This window comes from Cololabis saira, chromosome 14, assembly GCF_033807715.1.
Source record: "Cololabis saira isolate AMF1-May2022 chromosome 14, fColSai1.1, whole genome shotgun sequence".
NCBI lineage: Eukaryota > Metazoa > Chordata > Actinopteri > Beloniformes > Belonidae > Cololabis > Cololabis saira.
This window is the reverse complement of record NC_084600.1, coordinates 44,257,916-44,275,307: the sequence shown is the minus strand read 5'-3', so window position 1 is coordinate 44,275,307 and position 17,392 is coordinate 44,257,916. Positions and strand designations below refer to the sequence as shown.

At 33.9% G+C, this 17,392-nt stretch overlaps 1 protein-coding gene across 1 annotated transcript in view; it reads right to left on the bottom strand.

The window, feature by feature from the left end:
• Positions 1 to 15,845: 15,845 nt before the first annotated feature.
• The window catches only part of si:ch1073-15f19.2 (uncharacterized), a 34,853-nt gene continuing 33,306 nt past the window's right edge, over positions 15,846 to 17,392 (bottom strand). The window contains exons 8-9 of the mRNA XM_061739293.1: positions 16,343 to 16,445; positions 15,846 to 16,238 (exon numbers count right to left, since the gene is read on the bottom strand). Of these exons, the coding sequence (XP_061595277.1) occupies positions 16,091 to 16,238; positions 16,343 to 16,445 (251 nt within the window). The 3' untranslated portion in view covers positions 15,846 to 16,090. The remainder of the gene's footprint in view (positions 16,239 to 16,342; positions 16,446 to 17,392) is intronic.

Here is a 17,392-nt window from a genome sequence, read left to right as displayed (position 1 = left end):
TGAATCTGCAGCAAAACACACTCAGATTAGATTAGATCTTTATTTATTACTCATTGTTATATAACAACGAAATTAAAAGTGCTAAAAAACAAACACAAGACACAATATAAAACAAATAACTGATTAGGATGTTAAGGGCTCATGTACTGGCGTGCTGCTTGGAATACAGCAAATAAAAAAAGAATTGGACAAATAAAGAAATCTGACGATTGAAAGCAAAAAAATGTAAAGTTTACACAAATGTGTTAATTTAAAGAGCCGCTCTAATTGATGGGGATATCTGACATATGTCTAAATACAGAATTCCTAATGAAATTAATGTTTTTATTTTTGATGTAATTAGGAAGGAAGGTTTGAAAAGCCTTTAGAAAGTAAACAAAATAGCTCCAAGTGCAGAACCCTGTGGAACGCCATAATCATGGTAGGAGGAACATCATTGTTTGTCAGTTAAATATGATTTAAATCATATAAGTAAGTTGTGGGCTGGCCACACTTTCACGTCTCTGAGACGGACCGGTAGCTTAATTAGTGTTTGAAGCTTCATAAATGAGTGAAAATGAATGTTTTTATTTTTGATGTAATTAGGAAGGAAGGTTTGAAAAGGCTTTAGAAAGTAAACAAAATAGCTCCAAGTGCAGAACCCTGTGGAACACCACACTGCAAAAACTCAAAACCTTAACAAGAATATTTGTCTTATTTCTAGTTGAAATGTCAGCTCTAAAGTTTGAGTGAAAACCCCTTTGTGTGAACTGTAATTACAGTTTTATTGTAAAATGAGCAGGACTTTAGATGACTTTGTTAAAAGGTGAAAGTACACTGCAAAAACTCAAAATCTTAACAAGAATATTTGTCTTATTTCTAGTTAAAATGTCTCATTTTTAGGCAAAAAAACAATCTCATTACACTTAAAACAAGAGTCATCAATGGAAAAAATTTCCATCTGTTTCAAGTAGATTTTCACTTAAAATAAGTAGAAAAATCTGCCAGTGGAACAAGATTTTTTTGCTTGTAATAAGAAGATAAATCTTGTTCCACTGGCAGATTTTTTGTCTTATTTCTAGTTAAAATGTCTCATTTTTAGTCAAAAAAATCTCATTAAACTTAAAACAAGAGTCATTACCAGAAAAATAACAATTTTCACCTGTTTCAAGTAAATTATTACTTGAAATAAGTAGAAAAATTTCGACAAAAAGTCGAAATGTCGAGAAAAAAGTCGAAATGTCGAGAAAAAAGTCAAAATGTCGTTGGAAAAAAACAACAATTTTCACCTGTTTCCAGTAGATTTTCACTTAAAATAAGTAGAAAAATCTGCCAGTGGAACAAGATTTTTTTGCTTGTAATGAGAAGATAAATCTTGTCCCACTGGCAGATTTTTCTACTTATTTCAAGTGAAAATGTACTTGAAACAGGTGGAAATTGTCAAATAACAAGTTATTTTTCTGGTAATGACTCTTGTTTTAAGTGTAATGAGATTTTTCTTGTCTAAAAAAGAGACATTTTAACTGGAAATAAGACAAATATTCTTGCTAAGATTTTGAGTTTCTGCAGTGTATGTGTTGATGATCTGACATGTGTCTAAAATACAGTAAAAAAAGGAAAGAAAAGGATGTGAGCATCAGCATGCAGAGCTTACACAATGGTTTCTTTCTGCAGGGCTTAGTCACGCAGCGATAAACACAATCTCAGATTTCCCCTCTCTCTCGTCAGCAGGTGCGGAGGCGGCGGCGACACTCACCACTCCTGTGTGCGCTGATGTTGCCGTAGATTGGATTTTCCTGTTGCTCGCGATGATCGGGGGGATTTTCCTGCTGCTCTTGATGATTGAGGTCATGAAAATAACCTCTTTCCATCTGCGACAGGCTGCAGAAAAGAACACGGTTTAATCTGTGGATGATCTGAATATCTGAATATAAACATCCGTTATTACTTTGTTGAATGAAATATCACGAGAAGGACATACGGTAATATCTACACTGCAAAAATCTAAATGTTACCAGGAATATTTGTCTTATTTCTAGTTAAAACGTCTCTTTTTTAGTCAAAAAATCTCATTACACTTAAAACAAGACTCATTACCAGAAAAATAACTTGTTATTTGACAATTTTCACCTTTTTCAAGTAAATTTTCACTTGAAATAAGTAGAAAAATCTGCCAGTGGAACAAGATTTATCTTCTCATTACAAGCAAAAAAATCTTGCTCCACTGGCAAATTTTTCTACTTATTTTAAGTGAAAATTTACTTGAAACAGGTGGAAATTGTTGTTTTTTCCAGTGATGAGTCTTGTTTTAATTATAATGAGATTTTTTTTGACTAAAAATGAGACATTTTAACTAGAAATAAGACAAATATTCTTGTTAAGATTTTGGGTTTTTGCAGTGAAAGCACTGATATTAGGTCTAATAAATAAGTCACACTGCAAAAACTCAAAATCTTAACAAGAATATTTGTCTTATTTCTAGTTACAATGTCTAATTTTTAGTAAAAAAATCTCATTACACTTAAAATAAGACTCATCACTGGAAAAAACAACAATTTCCACCTGTTTCAAGTAAATTTTCACTTGAAATAAGTAGAAAAAGATTTATCTTCTCATTACAAGCAAAAAAATCTTGTTCCACTGGCAGATTTTTCTGCTTATTTCAAGTGAAAATCTACTTGAAACAGGTGAAAATTGTTGTTTTTTCCAGTGATGAGTCTTGTTTTAAGTGTAATGAGATTTTATTTGACTAAAAATGAGACATTTTAACTAGAAATAAGACAAATATTGCAGTGTAAAGCTTATTCACCTTCCTCCTCCTCCGGAGTTGTGGGAGTAGCAGCACTGCTCTTTGTCTGTGGAAACAAAAAAAAGGGATTTGATTTGAGCTGTTTTACATAATATAAGCGTAATAAAAGACTTGGTGTACCTGTGCAGAGAGCGCTGCGTTGTTTGTAGCAGAGGATGACGTTGATGCAGAAGGAGATGAAGAAGGCCAGAGACAGAACCCCCAGAACTGCCTGGTAGAAACTCTCTGAGCAGCAAACACACAAACTCAGGAGGAATAATGTTCCAAACATGGAATGTAAAAGACAAAAAACTGCTGACTATACCAGGGGTCGCAACCCAACATGTTTTACATCCATATTGGACCAAAAACACAAAGAACAAATATGTCTGGAGCCGCAAAAAATGAAAAGTCTTGTATCAGCCTTAGAATGAAGGCAACACATGCTGCATGTATCTATATTAGTTAGAACTGGGGGAAGATTTTTTTTTTCATTATGCACTTCGAGGCAAAAGTCCAAATGTCGAGAAAAAAGTTGAAATGTTGGGAAAAAAAGTCCAAATGTCGCGAAAAAAGTCCAAATGTCGCGAAAAAAAGTCCAAATGTTGAGATTAATGTTGAAGTACAATCTCGAGAAAAAAGTCCAAATGACGAGAAAAAAGTCAAAATTTTGAGAAAAAGTTGAAATGTTGAGAAGAAAGTCAAAATGTCGGGAAAAAAGCTGAAATGTCGAGAAAAAGGTTTAAATGTTGGGAAAAAAAGTCAAAATGTTGAGAAAAAAAGTCAAAATGTCGAGAAAAAAGTCCAAATGTCGAGAAAAAAGTCCAAATGTCGAGAAAAAAAGTCCAAATGTTGAGATTAATGTTGAAGTACAATCTCGAGAAAAAAGTCCAAATGACGAGAAAAAAGTCAAAATTTTGAGAAAAAGTCAAAATGTTGAGAAAAAAGTCAAAATTTCGAGAAAAAAGTTGAAATGTCGAGATTAAAAAGGAAAGGAAAAAAGAAAAAAAAAGGAAAAAAGAAAAAAAAGGAGAACAAAAGGAAAGAAAAAAAAGAAAACAAGGAAAAAAAAGGTCAAACATTTGTGAAAAAGCTCCAGGAGCCACTAGGGCGGCGCTAAAGAGCCGCAGGTTACTGACCCCTGGACTAAACTGTTTGCAGCCAGTAAGAAATGTGTTGCAAGGAAATGGTTAAAAGTAGAACCCCAACTATCGACGACTGGATTGGAATCATCTACGAGATCTACGTTATGGAGAGAGCTGGTAGTAACGAGTTACATTTACTCCATTACATTTACTTGAGTACGTTTTGGGAAATGTTGTACTTTTAGGAGTAGTTTTGAATCACTATACTTTTTACTTTTACTTGAGTAGATTTGTGAAGAAGAAACTGTTCCTCTTACTCCGCTACATTAGGCTACGTTGAGCTGTTACTTTTCTTTTATCCCTTTTATCCACGTACGCGTCAATCTCATGACATCACTGAGTGATTCTTTGGGAAAAATGTTAGTTTTTGCATGTTTTGTCACATTTACACAGACTCAAACACACACAGAGTTTCTATGAGTTCATGTTTGTTCTAGTTCTGGTTAAAAAAGAAAAGTACAAAGGCTGGAAATTTGGTGCTACTTGTGCTTAATTTATTTTTTTATTCTGTTATTATTTTATTTATTTTATTATTTATTAAAGTACTTGAATTTACTTTAAGATTATTTTAATTTAAGCAATTTTTTATTTTTTATTAATTTTAATTTATTTTATTATTTTATTGATTTAATTTGCCTGAATATGATTATTTTGTACTTTTGTCTGAATGGTTGTGTTAAAAAAATAAATCAGACGTTACTCAACAGTTACTCAGTACTTGAGTAGTTTTTTCACCAAGTACTTTTTTACTTTTACTCAAGTAATTATTTGGATGACTACTTTTTACTTCTACTTGAGTCATATTATTCTGAAGTAACAGTACTTTTACTTGAGTACAGTGTTTGGCTCCTCTACCAGCTCTGGTTATGGAGAAGATCTTTCTCCCTCAAGGTTGAGAAAGAAAACTTTGATAAGATCTGGTCCAAATGGTACGACGGAGTATTAGGATAAAAAAAAGAGGAAATTACGAAAATAAAGTCATAATAATATGAGAATAAAGTTGTAAAATTACGAAAATAAAGTCGTAATATTTTGAGAATAAAGTCGTAATATTACGAGAATAAAATCATAATATTAAATATATTTTAAATATATAAATATAACTTCACAAGATGCTCAATATTCAGCATTTTAACACACTCTTCCTGTTAGAGTTCTCATAAATTAACACTTTATTCTTGTAATGTTACAACTTTATTCTCATAAATTACGACTTTATTCTCGTAATGTTACGACTTTATTCAATTACGACTTTATTCTCGTGATTTTACGACTTTATTCTCATAAATTACCACTTTATTCTTGTAATATTACAACTTTATTCTCATAATATTATGACTTTATTCTCGTAATTTCCTTTTTTTTTGTCTTAGTTTGGCCCTAATACTCCGTGGTAAAATGGAGTGAGTGTGAAACCATCACATCTGATTTCATGTGATCTATTTTTCCATGTGATTTAATGATTGTAAACATGGTGCTGCTCCTGGGTCTGTTTTTTTATTTTTCTCTTATTGTTTCTAATTACTGTTCATAAAAAACTGGCGGACAGTAGGGATAAAATCCTTTAAGTTAAAGATTGAATGTAAAAACGTGTAAAATGGAATCCTGCTGCTCTAAATAAAAAGAGAATTAAATAAAAACTAAAAAACTTCAGGAGTAAAGAAGAACACGGCCTCTCTGGACGTGTTATTGTTGTTCCTGTCAGCGCTAAAGTTTGAGTGAAAACCCTTCGCGTGAACTGTAATTACAGTTTTATTGTAAAATGAGCAGGACTTTAGATAACTTTGTTAAAAGGTGAAAGTAACATTGTTACAACTCTTTTTGTTTCGGTCTACGTGTGTTGTATTTCTGCCGTGTTTCAAACGTGCTGCAGGAAAGACAGAAAGGTGCAGAGGTGGATAAACTTTATACTTTATACTATAAAGTACTTGAAAAAAGTAAAAGTAGAAAATACCACAACTGGAAAAGTTACACTGCAAAAACTCAAAATCTTAACAACAATATTTGTCTTATTTCTAGTTAAAATGTCTCATTTTTAGTCAAAGAAAATCTCATTACACTTAAAACAAGACATCACTGGAAAAAACAACAATTTTCACCTGTTTCAAGTAGATTTTCACTTAAAATAAGTAGAAAAATCTGCCAGTGGAACAAGTTTTTTTTGCTTGTAATGAGAAGATGAATTGAAGTGAAGTGAAAATTTACTTGAAACAGGTGAAAATTGTCAAATAACAAGTTATTTTTCTGGTAATGAGTCTTGTTTTAAGTGTAATGGGATTTTTGACTAAAAATGAGACATTTTAACAAGAAATAAGACAAATATTCTTGTCATCACTGGAAAAATAACTTGTTCTTTGACAATTTTCACCTGTTTCAAGTCAATTTTCACTTGAAATAAGTAGAAAAAGATTTATCTTCTCATTACAAGCAAAAAAAATCTTGTTCCACTGGCAGATTTTTCTACTTATTTTAATTGAAAATCTACTTGAAACAGGTGAAAATTGTTGTTTTTTCCATTGACGAGTCTTGTTTTTAAGTGTAATACGTTTTTTTTGACTAAAAATGAGACATTTTAACTAGAAATAAGACAAATATTCTTGTTAAGATGTTGAGTTTTTGCAGTGTTGGTGCAGAAGCTCAGAAAGATGTTGTGATCTTACCATAAATCATATTTCCAGGCGCGTTGCAGCAGCAGTTTGCCCGAGTGCCGCCGATGCTCCGGCTACAGGACGTGACTGAACTCCATCACCGAGTCTTCTAGATCTGCCCTGCGGAGCTTTGAAGACGCTGTGCCTTCAGTTACAAACAGGAAGCAGCGTAACCTCATTCTGAGATGCAACTGTTTGTTTCATTACTATATATACTGCAAAAACTCCAAATCTTAACAAGAATATTTGTCTTATTTCTAGTTAAAATGTCTCATTTTTAGTCAAAAAAAACATATTACACTTAAAAACAAGACACGTCAATGGAAAAAACAACAATTTTCACCTGTTTCAAGTAAATTTTCACTTAAAATAAGTAGAAAATTTGCCAGTGGAGCAAGATTTTTTTTGCTTGTAATAAGAAGATAAATCTTTTTCTACTTATTTCAAGTGAAAATTCACTTGCAACAGGTGGAAATTGTCAAATAACAAGTTATTTTTCTGGTAATGACTCTTGTTTTAAGTGTAATGAGATTTTTTTTGACTAAAAAAGAGACATTTTAACTAGAAATAAGACAAATGTTCCTGGTAAGATTTTGAGTTTTTGCAGTGAAAAGCATTAATAACTGTCACTAAATTTAATATTGATCTGAAAAATGAGAACACTGCTTAAACCAGCAGGAGAAACAAACAACAACAACAGCAGGATATAAACGTTTTAATCCCCAAAAAAAGACAGAAAATTTCCTTTTTTTGGCCCAAAACCTCAGTTAATTTTGCCTTTTAAATATCTTCGTTTTTTAAATATTTTAATTGCATTTTTGGGTATAAAACTTACAGAACAGAAAATGAACACACACACACACACACACACACACACACACACACACACACACACACACACACACACACACACACACACACACACACACACACACACACACACACACACACACACACCTGTTCACCTTTTTAAAAGTCTATTATAGAGGACTTATATCTTCTGAAGTTATATCCAACATTTCATCTTTCACAAAAACACTATTGTATCTTTCTTTTAGATGTTTTTTGCATTTATTGCAAACAATATAGGACTCCTTCAAAATAAAAGTCTTGTTAATCTTGATAAAATGATGTTACAACTCGGTACTCTGGTAACAATGTTCTGGACCAACTGGGCCGTTTTTGGAGTATTATTTATTTGGACATTCAGCTACAACGACCTCGATAATAAATACATGTTTTTGCATCAGATTGGGAAAGGAAGCTTCTGAGTTTTAAAATCTTACGCAGATGGAAGAAAGCTATCCTGGAGATCCGTTTGATGCATCTTAAATGTTAATTTCTGTTCATAGATGATTCTGAGGTTCCTCACAAGTACTAGATGGAAAGGTTAAACCAGGGGTCGGTAACCCGCGGCTCTAGAGCCGCATGCGGCTCTTTAGCGCCGCCCTAGTGGCTCCTGGAGCTTTTTCAAAAATGTTTGACCTTTTTTTTCCTTTCTTCTTTTTTCTCTTTCTTCCTTTTTTTCTTTTTTCTTTTTTTTCTTCTTTTTTTCCTTTTTTTCTTTTTTCTTCTTTTTTCCCTTTTTTCCTCTTTTTTCTTCCTTTTTCCTTTCCTTTTTAATCTTGACATTTCGACTTTTTTCTCAACATTTCAATGTTTTTCTCAACATTTAGAATTTTTCATGAAATTTTGGCTATTTCCTCGACATTTCAACTTTTTTCTCAATATTTTGACCTTTTTCTCGAAATTTTTGACTTTTTTCTCGACATTTCGACTTTTTTCTCAAGATTGTACTTCAACATTAATCTTGACATTTCTACTTTTTTTTCAACATTTCGATTTTTTTCTCAACATTTAGACTTTTTTCTCGAAATTTTGACTTTTTTCCCAACATTTGTACTTCTTTCTTGACATTTCAACTTTTTTCTCGAAGTGCATAATAAAACATTTTTTCCCCCCCCCACTAATATAGAAAACATGCAGCATGTGTTTCTTCATTCTAATTCTGATACAAGACTTTTCATTTTTTGCGGCTCCAGACGTATTTGTTTTTTGTGTTTTTGGTCTAATACGGCTCTTTAAACATTCTGGGTTTAGACCCCTGGGTTAAACCATCAAGGTCAATTAAAGCAACAGAGAAACCTGACTTCTTTCTTCTTTTTTCTTTTTTGGACCTGTTTTACTTGAGTTTTAAATTAGAAAGTTGTGGGCTGGCCACACTTTCACGTCTCCGAGACAGACCGGTAGTAGCTTAATAAGTTTCTTGAAGCTTCATAAATGAGTGAAAATGAAAGTTTTATTTTTAATGTAATTCGGAAGGAAGGTTAGAAAAACATTCAGAGAGTAAAGAAAATAGGTCCAAGTGCAGAACCCTGTGGAACACCATGACTAACCGCGGTAGGAGGAACATCATTATGAGTCAGGTAAATATTTTATTTACTTTTATTTAACCTTTATTTAAGCAGGAAGGTTAAATAAAATATATTTTTCAAGGGAGACCTGGCCAAGATAGCGCAACATTACTATTACATTCAAATGTATCCTTATGAATTTGTTTGGAATGTGTATTTAGGTACTGTGTACCTTCTAGGAATGATATCATCCAGTGTTTGTATAGACCAGGGGTCAGCAACCCGCGGCTCTAGAGCCGCATGTGGCTCTTTAGCGCCGCCCTAGTGGCTCCTGGAGCTTTTTAAAAAATGTTTGACCTTTTTTTCCATTTTTTTTCCTTTTTTTCTTTTCTTTCTTCTTTTTTTCTACTTTTTTCTTCTTTTTTTCCTTTTTTTTCTTTTTTTTTCTCTTTTTTCTTACTTTTTCCTTTCCTTTTTAATCTCGATATTTCAACTTTTTTCTCAAAATTTCGACTTTTTTCTCAAAATTTTGACTTTTTTCTCAACATTTTGACTTTTTTCTCGACATTTTGACTTTTTTCTCAACATTTCGACTTTTGTCTCAAGATTGTACTTCCACATTAATCTTGACATTTCTACTTTTTTCTCGAAATTTTGACTTTTTCCTCAACATTTTGACTTTTCTCTCGACATTTTGACTTTATTCTCAACATATCAACTTTTTTCTCGACATTTTGACTTTTTTCTCGAGATTTCGTCTTTGTCTCAAGATTGTACTTCAACATTAATCTTGACATTTCTACTTTTTTCTCGAAATTTCTACTTTTTTCTCGACATTTCGGCTTTTTTCTCGTAGTGCATAATGAAAAAAAAATCTCCCCCCAGTTCTAACTAATATAGAAACATGCAGCATGTGTTGTCTTCATTCTAAGGCTGATACAAGACTTTTAATTTTTTGCGGCTCCAGACATATTTGTTTTTTGTGTTTTTGGTCCAATATGGCTCTAAAACATTTTGGGTTGCCAACCCCTGGTATAGACTGTTTTTTAATTAATTTATTGGTATCAGCACTTTTTTAATGCAACAAATTTGCAGATTTTTGCAACAGCTGCCAACTTTCTCTCTGTGTTTCTATTGAATGTGTTATGTGTTTGTTATGTGTGTGTTTGGGCGCGAGCTGCCAAATCAAATTGCCCTTCAAGGGATTAATAAAGTTGTCTTGAATCTTGAATCTTTAATTACAAAGTAAAATTATTTTAAAAATTATTTTACAAAACAGGTTAAAAACAGACAAAAAACAACAGACACATACAACAAAATCCAGTTCAGAAAGAGCAATTGCACTCTGCAGTTACACAGTTTTTTTATCAGAGCTTTGAACTCTCCCAGGGAGAACAAATCATTAAACAATAAAGATTGTTCCAACATTCAGAGAGGAAACAAAATAGCTCCAAGTCCAGAACCCTGTGGAACACCATGACTTACCGCGGTAGGAGGAAAATCCTTATCTGTCAGGTAAATATGACTTAAATCCACCCAAAACAGCGTCTTTAAGGCCGTACCATGTGACCCCCGCTCCATTTGCTTTGCCTATAGTACAGCTGAGCAAATACGCTACAACGTGCACGCACGTCACAGCTATGGTTATCTACAATTTATATCTTGCATGCACAAAGTAGCTTGTGGTTTTGCTAGTGCGGTTGGAAAAATCAGAAAAGTGCATTGAGAAAGGTTTCTCAGAGCAGCTTCATGCACGTGCGTTAGAGTTCTACAATATGAAGGTTTGCACGTGACGATTAACAGGTCGCCTACAGTAACTTACACTCTTACATTACAGAAGAGCATCAGGGACAGGCAGAGAAAAATACAAATAATAGTTTAGAGGAGGAAGATGAGAGGAGGAAGATTTTCTAAACTAAATTTAGAGAAAAAAGTCAAAATGTTGAGAAAAAACTTGAAATGTCGAGATTAATGTTGAAGTGCAATTTTGATAAAAAAGTCGAAATGTTGAGGAAAAAATCAAAATTTCATGAATAAAGTTGAAATGTTGAGAAAAAAGACAAAATTTCAATCGTATTTCAACATTAATCTCGACATTTCAACTTTTTTCTCAACGTGTACAATAAAAAAAAAATCTTCCCCCTCTAAAATATTATTTTTATTTTTCTCCTGCATGGCCCTAATACTCTTCCATATGACATTAATAGGAACTGATTCAGAAATAAACATCATCAATATGTAAAAGTACAAACATGTACTTACTAAAACTGTATTGTGTGTTTTCAGATGTTAAAAATGCTTTTTTAACCTTTTTTGAATACTGAAAGTTCTGCAGCACGACCGTTAGTGGAGATCAGAGATCAGAGAGACCTGCAGACGGCGGTGTGTCTGTCTCGGGGGTGACGACCCCTGTGGTCTGAGGTTTCAGCCCGTCTCCGTTACACACCTTTGTGGTGCGTGTGGACGGCAGCGTCTTTGGTTCTGAAGCAACCGCGGCTCAAGACTCAGGAAAGCCCGTTGACCGACCCCTGGTTTATTTAAAGGTGACCTATTTTGAAAACCAGGTTTTCTCTTGCTTTAACATATATTAAGTGTTTTTTTCTTGCTTTAACATATATAAAGTGTTTTTTTCTTGCTTTAACATATATAAAGTGTTTTTCTCTTACTTTAACATATATAAAGTGTTTTTTTCTTGCTTTAACATTTATAAAGTGTTTTTTTCTTGCTTTAACATATATAAAGTGTTTTTTTCTTGCTTTAACGTTTATAAAGTGGTCTCCCCTCAGCAACTCAGAGAAGGAGGAAACAACCAGATTCTGCAGAGTCTGTACAGCCGCCCGGATGATCGTCCAGTGTGATGTGGATCTACGAGACAATAACATTCTGCTCCCAAAGTTACGGAACGACGGAGCGATGGTGAAACCACTAACAACTAACTCTGGCCGGAACAACAACAACAACTCCAGCAGCCGAAATGTCGAGAAAAAAGTCAAAATGTCGAGAAAAAAGTCAAAATGTCGAGAAAAAAAGTTGAAATGTCGAAAAAAAAAGTCGAAATGTCAAGAAAAAAAGTCGAAATGTCGAGAAAAAAAGTCAAAATGTCGAGAAAAAAGTCGAAATGTCGAGAAAAAAAGTCGAAATGTCAAGAAAAAAAGTCGAAATGTTGAGAAAAAAGTCGAAATGTTGAGAAAAAAGTCGAAATGTCGAGAAAAAAAGTCGAAATGTTGAGAAAAAAAGTCGAAATGTCAAGAAAAAAAGTCAAAATGTCGAGAAAAAAGTCGAAATGTCGAGAAAAAAAGTCGAAATGTCAAGAAAAAAGTTGAAACTTCGAGAAAAAAGTCGAAATGTCAAGAAAAAAGTTGAAATGTCGAGAAAAAAGTCAAAATGTTGAGATTAAAAGGACCTATTATGATGTGGATCTACGAGCCAATAAGATTCTGCTCCCGTCCTTACGGAACGACGGGTGCGATGCGTGAAGCCACGCCCACAACCGGAACAACAACAACAACTTCACCAGCCGGAGCTTCCCTCATTTTTCCGTAGCGGTGTATGGCGTCATTCAGGCAGCCAATCAGCACAGAGCCTCATTATCATAGCCCCGCCCACTCAGAATCCTGCATAGATAATGAGGTTAGAGAATGGGAAGATAAAGACATGGATCAGAGGCTGAATTTCTAATTTATTTAGCACAAACAATCAAAAGCTTGTTTTTAGGACATTCAAGGCCTGTTTAAAATAGATATTAGATGCCAGAATAGGTCCCCTTTAAATGATATTCTATTTATTTATCCTGCTATTCAATTAAAAAAAAATAATATCTTATGCACCAAATCTACGGAAGAGTATCAGGGCCATGCAGGAGAAAAAATATTTTAGAGGGGAATATTTTTGTTTTATTGTGCACTTCGAGAAAAAAGTCGAAATGTTGAGAAAAAAGAGTAAATGTCGATAATTAGTTGAAATACGATTTTGTGAATAAAGTGTAAATGTCTCCTCTGGTCCGTCAAATCCAGTTAGAGCGACTGACAGCTCTGCAGCAGCAGCCGTAACTAACTAACTAACTAACTAACTAACTAACTAACTAACTGACTTACATCCTTGAAGTGGAACGTTAAGTATCTTAAGTCATGCAACTGCATATGTGTGATATGCCAATTCACTTTATTCATGAAATTTTTACTTTTTTCTCGACATTTCTCGACAAATACCTCAAGTATTTTTGAAAATATTGTACATTTTTTGTAAATATTATCAATTTTTTTTGGTGTTTACTATTTTTTTCTCTCTTGTACATACTCTTTTTCTACTTTTTATATTGCTCTTTTTATTATTTAACCACTTATTGGTTATTTCTATTTTAAATTTTTTGTATAAAGTGTGTGTGTGTTTTGGCTGCACGGCTGAATTTCTCCTCTGGGAGATAAATAAAGTCTTCTATTCTATTCTATTCTATTTCGACTTTTTTCTCGACATTTCGACTTTTTCCTCAAAGTGCATAATGAAAAAAAAATCTTCCTCCTTTAAAATATTATTTTTATTTTTCTCCTGCCTGGCCCTAATATTCTCCCGTACAAATCTATACTGGATTACATTTATTTCCGGCTTTTCTGGACACTCAAAGCGCTCACTATGGTGCGACCCGCCGATCCCCCAGCGATTGGTCGACCCGCTGCACCGCCTGAGCCGCCTGAGCTGCTGCGTCGGCTAAAAATGAAACGGAAGAGACTGATGGAAACATGTGGTTTGTGGTGTGAAGTTCTTTGGCTATAAATAATCACATGAGAGTGTAAAAAGTGCTAAATACATTCAGCCCATTTTAGTGAGTTTGCAACTCACTAAAACTATCAAAGGAATCCTTTCAGCTTCTTGGGAGGAAATCCTCATTTCAAAGTTTGGAAGATGCCGTCCAGATTTTCATAATTACTGCCGGAGCTTCAGTTATTTAAAGGATGTAGAACGTGAAGCTACTTTGCATATTTAACAGCTTTGTCTGGCTGCTCACGGCTGTAAATGTTGCAGCTCTGAGCTGCTGCGCGTGTCACAGATGTGTCTGGATGGAGTTTATAGGCAGAGTCAAGTAAAATACGCTTTTATTGATAACACTGGGGACATAAGATGGTGGTACATGTGCTTTTATAGACTGGTTTATAACTTTACAAGAATCTGGAATCTATTTACATCATATTTACAACAATTAAGAGCGTTTGTATGGACAGTCTCATAATTCACACATGCACAGGACAAGTTTTACAAATGCACAGACCGATTTGCAAATACACACACCGTTTCACACATGCACAAAACAATTCACACATGCACAGGACAAGATAGGAGGACAAGATATACAAATGTATTTTTGATGCACACACAAATATAACCCGATTTACAAAAGTTTTTTTGTCTGTGAGCTGTGCTGGATTTGCGTGTGACTTTTGAGACTTTTGAGACTCCCCTGACGTGTCTCGATCCACAAATACGTTTTTTTTTTTAAGTTGAAATGTCGAGAAAAAAGTCGAAATGTCGAGAAAAAAGTTGAAATTTCGAGAAAAAAGTGGAAATGTCGGGAAGAAAGTTGAAATGTCGAGAAAAAAAGTCAAAATGTCGAGAAAAAAGTCGAAATGTGGAGAAAAAAGTCAAAATGTGGAGAAAAAAGTCAAAATGTTTAGAAAAAAAGTTGAAATGTCGAGAAAAAAGTCGAAATGTTTCGAAAAAAAGTTGAAATGTCGAGAAAAAAAGTCAAAATGTCGAGAAAAAAGTCGAAATGTCGAGAAAAAAGTTGAAATTTCGAGAAAAAAAGTCAAAATGTCGAGAAAAAAGTCAAAATGTCGAGAAAAAAGTTGAAATTTCTAGAAAAAAAGTCAAAATGTCGAGAAAAAAGTTGAAATGTCGAGAAAAAAGTTGAAATTTCTAGAAAAAAAGTCAAAATGTCGAAAAAAAAGTCAAAATGTCGAGAAAAAAGTCGAAATGTCGAGAAAAAAAAGTTGAAATGTCAAGAAAAAAGTCAAAATGTCGAGAAAAAAGTCGAAATGTCGAGAAAAAAAAGTTGAAATGTCAAGAAAAAAGTCAAAATGTCGAGAAAAAAGTTGAAATTTCTAGAAAAAAAAGTCAAAATGTCGAAAAAAAAGTCAAAATGTCGAGAAAAAAAGTCAAAATGCCGAGAAAAAAAGTAAATACGTTTTTTTTTTAACATGGAATGATCTGCAACCAATCAGATATCTTCATTTGTTCCAGCCAATCATAAGAGCGCACCCACGGGGGGGACGCAGAGCAGTGGATAAAACACGACTTACTCGTAAACCAATCAGATTGGTTGAACAGCCCAACAAACCATCTCCGATCGCGCTGTTTTCCTTACCGGGATCACAAGAAAAGCAGAACAGTGATCTCCTCTCCATCCTGTTTATTTATCTTTTATCTCCTGTTGCTGTTTATTTATCTTTACTAGTGATGCACCGAAATGAAAATTTGTGGCCGAAACCGAAACCGAAAATAATAAAAACACTTGGCTGAATACCGAACAATACCGAACATGGTTCTTCAGCAGTTTCTCATTTATTTTGCCAATTTTTTCACCATTGCATAAATCAAATACATTTGATTTAGGCATTTTGCTTTTTAAAGAAAAAAATCTTTTGCAAAATTACAAGGTAGAAAATATTTATTGAACATAAAAAAATGAGAATGTTTTAATTTTCCAGCATTATGTTGTTTTGGTTCCACCTCCTGGTGAATGTTGGTAAAATTCTTATGGGGTTAGTTTTTGGTTGGCCAACGATTTATGTTTGTGGTGCAACGTTACGGGACGGAGCGGCCAGTCTATTTCCTTATTTTACAATGCTACAGATGGAAATTAGCTTGTGGCTAACTCTGGTGCAGCCATCTTTTTAATGTACCTGCACATTGTCCTTTAAATAAATAAATAAACGCCGTTATTAATTGTTTTGTTTTTTTCCCACTTATTCCACCGAACACCGAAAGTGTTTTTTTGCCATTTTCGGCCGAACAATTTCGGTTACCGAACAATCGGTGCATCACTAATCTTTACTCCACCAACTCGAAATATTAATCACTTTTCTAAGCGAACGGCGCTAAGGCAGTTCAAACAGCAGGTGTAAAACTTGTCCTGTGCATGTGTGAATTATGAGACTGTTCTAGCTCCGTACGTTTGTGAATCTCTCAAACCAACATTTGTCTCATCTCTTTGGGGTCTGCCACCGAGTTGCACCTGGAGACGGCGAAGGAGTATATCGTCGTCTCACATCGTTGTGCAGCTGCGTACTTGATGGGAGGTGGGGGGGGTATGAACGGAGGTGGCAGGTCCATCCTGCAGAAAACAGCCAGAGCACAAATACCGACGTGAGAAAAAACACCTCTCTCCTGGTCAGACACGACGTAACAAGTGCGAGAGGTGAAAAGGAGAAGTTTGACCTCTTCTTCATGATGTGTCTCTTGAAGAAAAACCCGACTGCAGAAATCAGTAACAGCACCGGAACGACGGTCAACACCAGGAACAGGTGAGTCCGTCCGGCACCTGAGGAGCAGACGGATGCATTGGTATGTGAAATAAAATTGAATCTAAGTGGAGTTGAAATTGAAAGAGTATATGAAACAAAATTTTTGGGAGTAATTATAGATCATAAACTTTGTTGGAAGCCACATATAGATTATATTAAGCAGAAATTGTCTAAATCTATTGGTATAATTTACAAAACAAGGGATCTGTTGGATAAAAAATGTCTGCACATACTGTATTTCTCTCTTATTATGCCATACATGTCATATTGTGTGGAGGTTTGGGGGAATACGTATAGAACTTATATAGACCCTATAGTTAAACTCCAGAAAAGAGCTGTAAGAATAATAAATAAAGTTTCTTATCGTGACACTACTAATAAATTATTTGTAGAGTCATGCATATTAAAATTCATAGATATTGTATATTTAAAAACATTAGAAATTTTGTTTCGAGTTAAGAATAATAGCCTTCCTGCTTGTTTTCAGCATTTCTTTAAATTAAGAGAAACAAATTATAATTTAAGAAGGCTGTGGGTCTTTGAAAGATGTCGTGTGAGGACTAATGTTAAATATAGATGTGTTTCATTTTTGGGAGTCAAATTATGGAATCAACTTAGTGATGAAGTGAAACTGTGTAAATCTCTGTTGAATTTAAAAAAAATATTGAAAAGTAAAATAATTAAGGATTACAATGCTAAATGATTGGAGTATAATTTGGTTAAGCAGAACAATTTAAAGGGAAATTTCTCTTTTTGTTTCTTTTCATATTGCAGATAATCTGGGTTTTCTGTTGGAAAGTACAGGGTAGACAAATATAAGCTTTGGCTTCAGCCTATTCCTTTTTCGGTTACAGAGTTTATTATTATTTTTTGTGTGAAACTGATGAGTGTAAACTTGTATTGTAATGTTGTATGTTGTAAGTGTTTTATCATTTACACACACACACACAGTTTGAATTGCAAA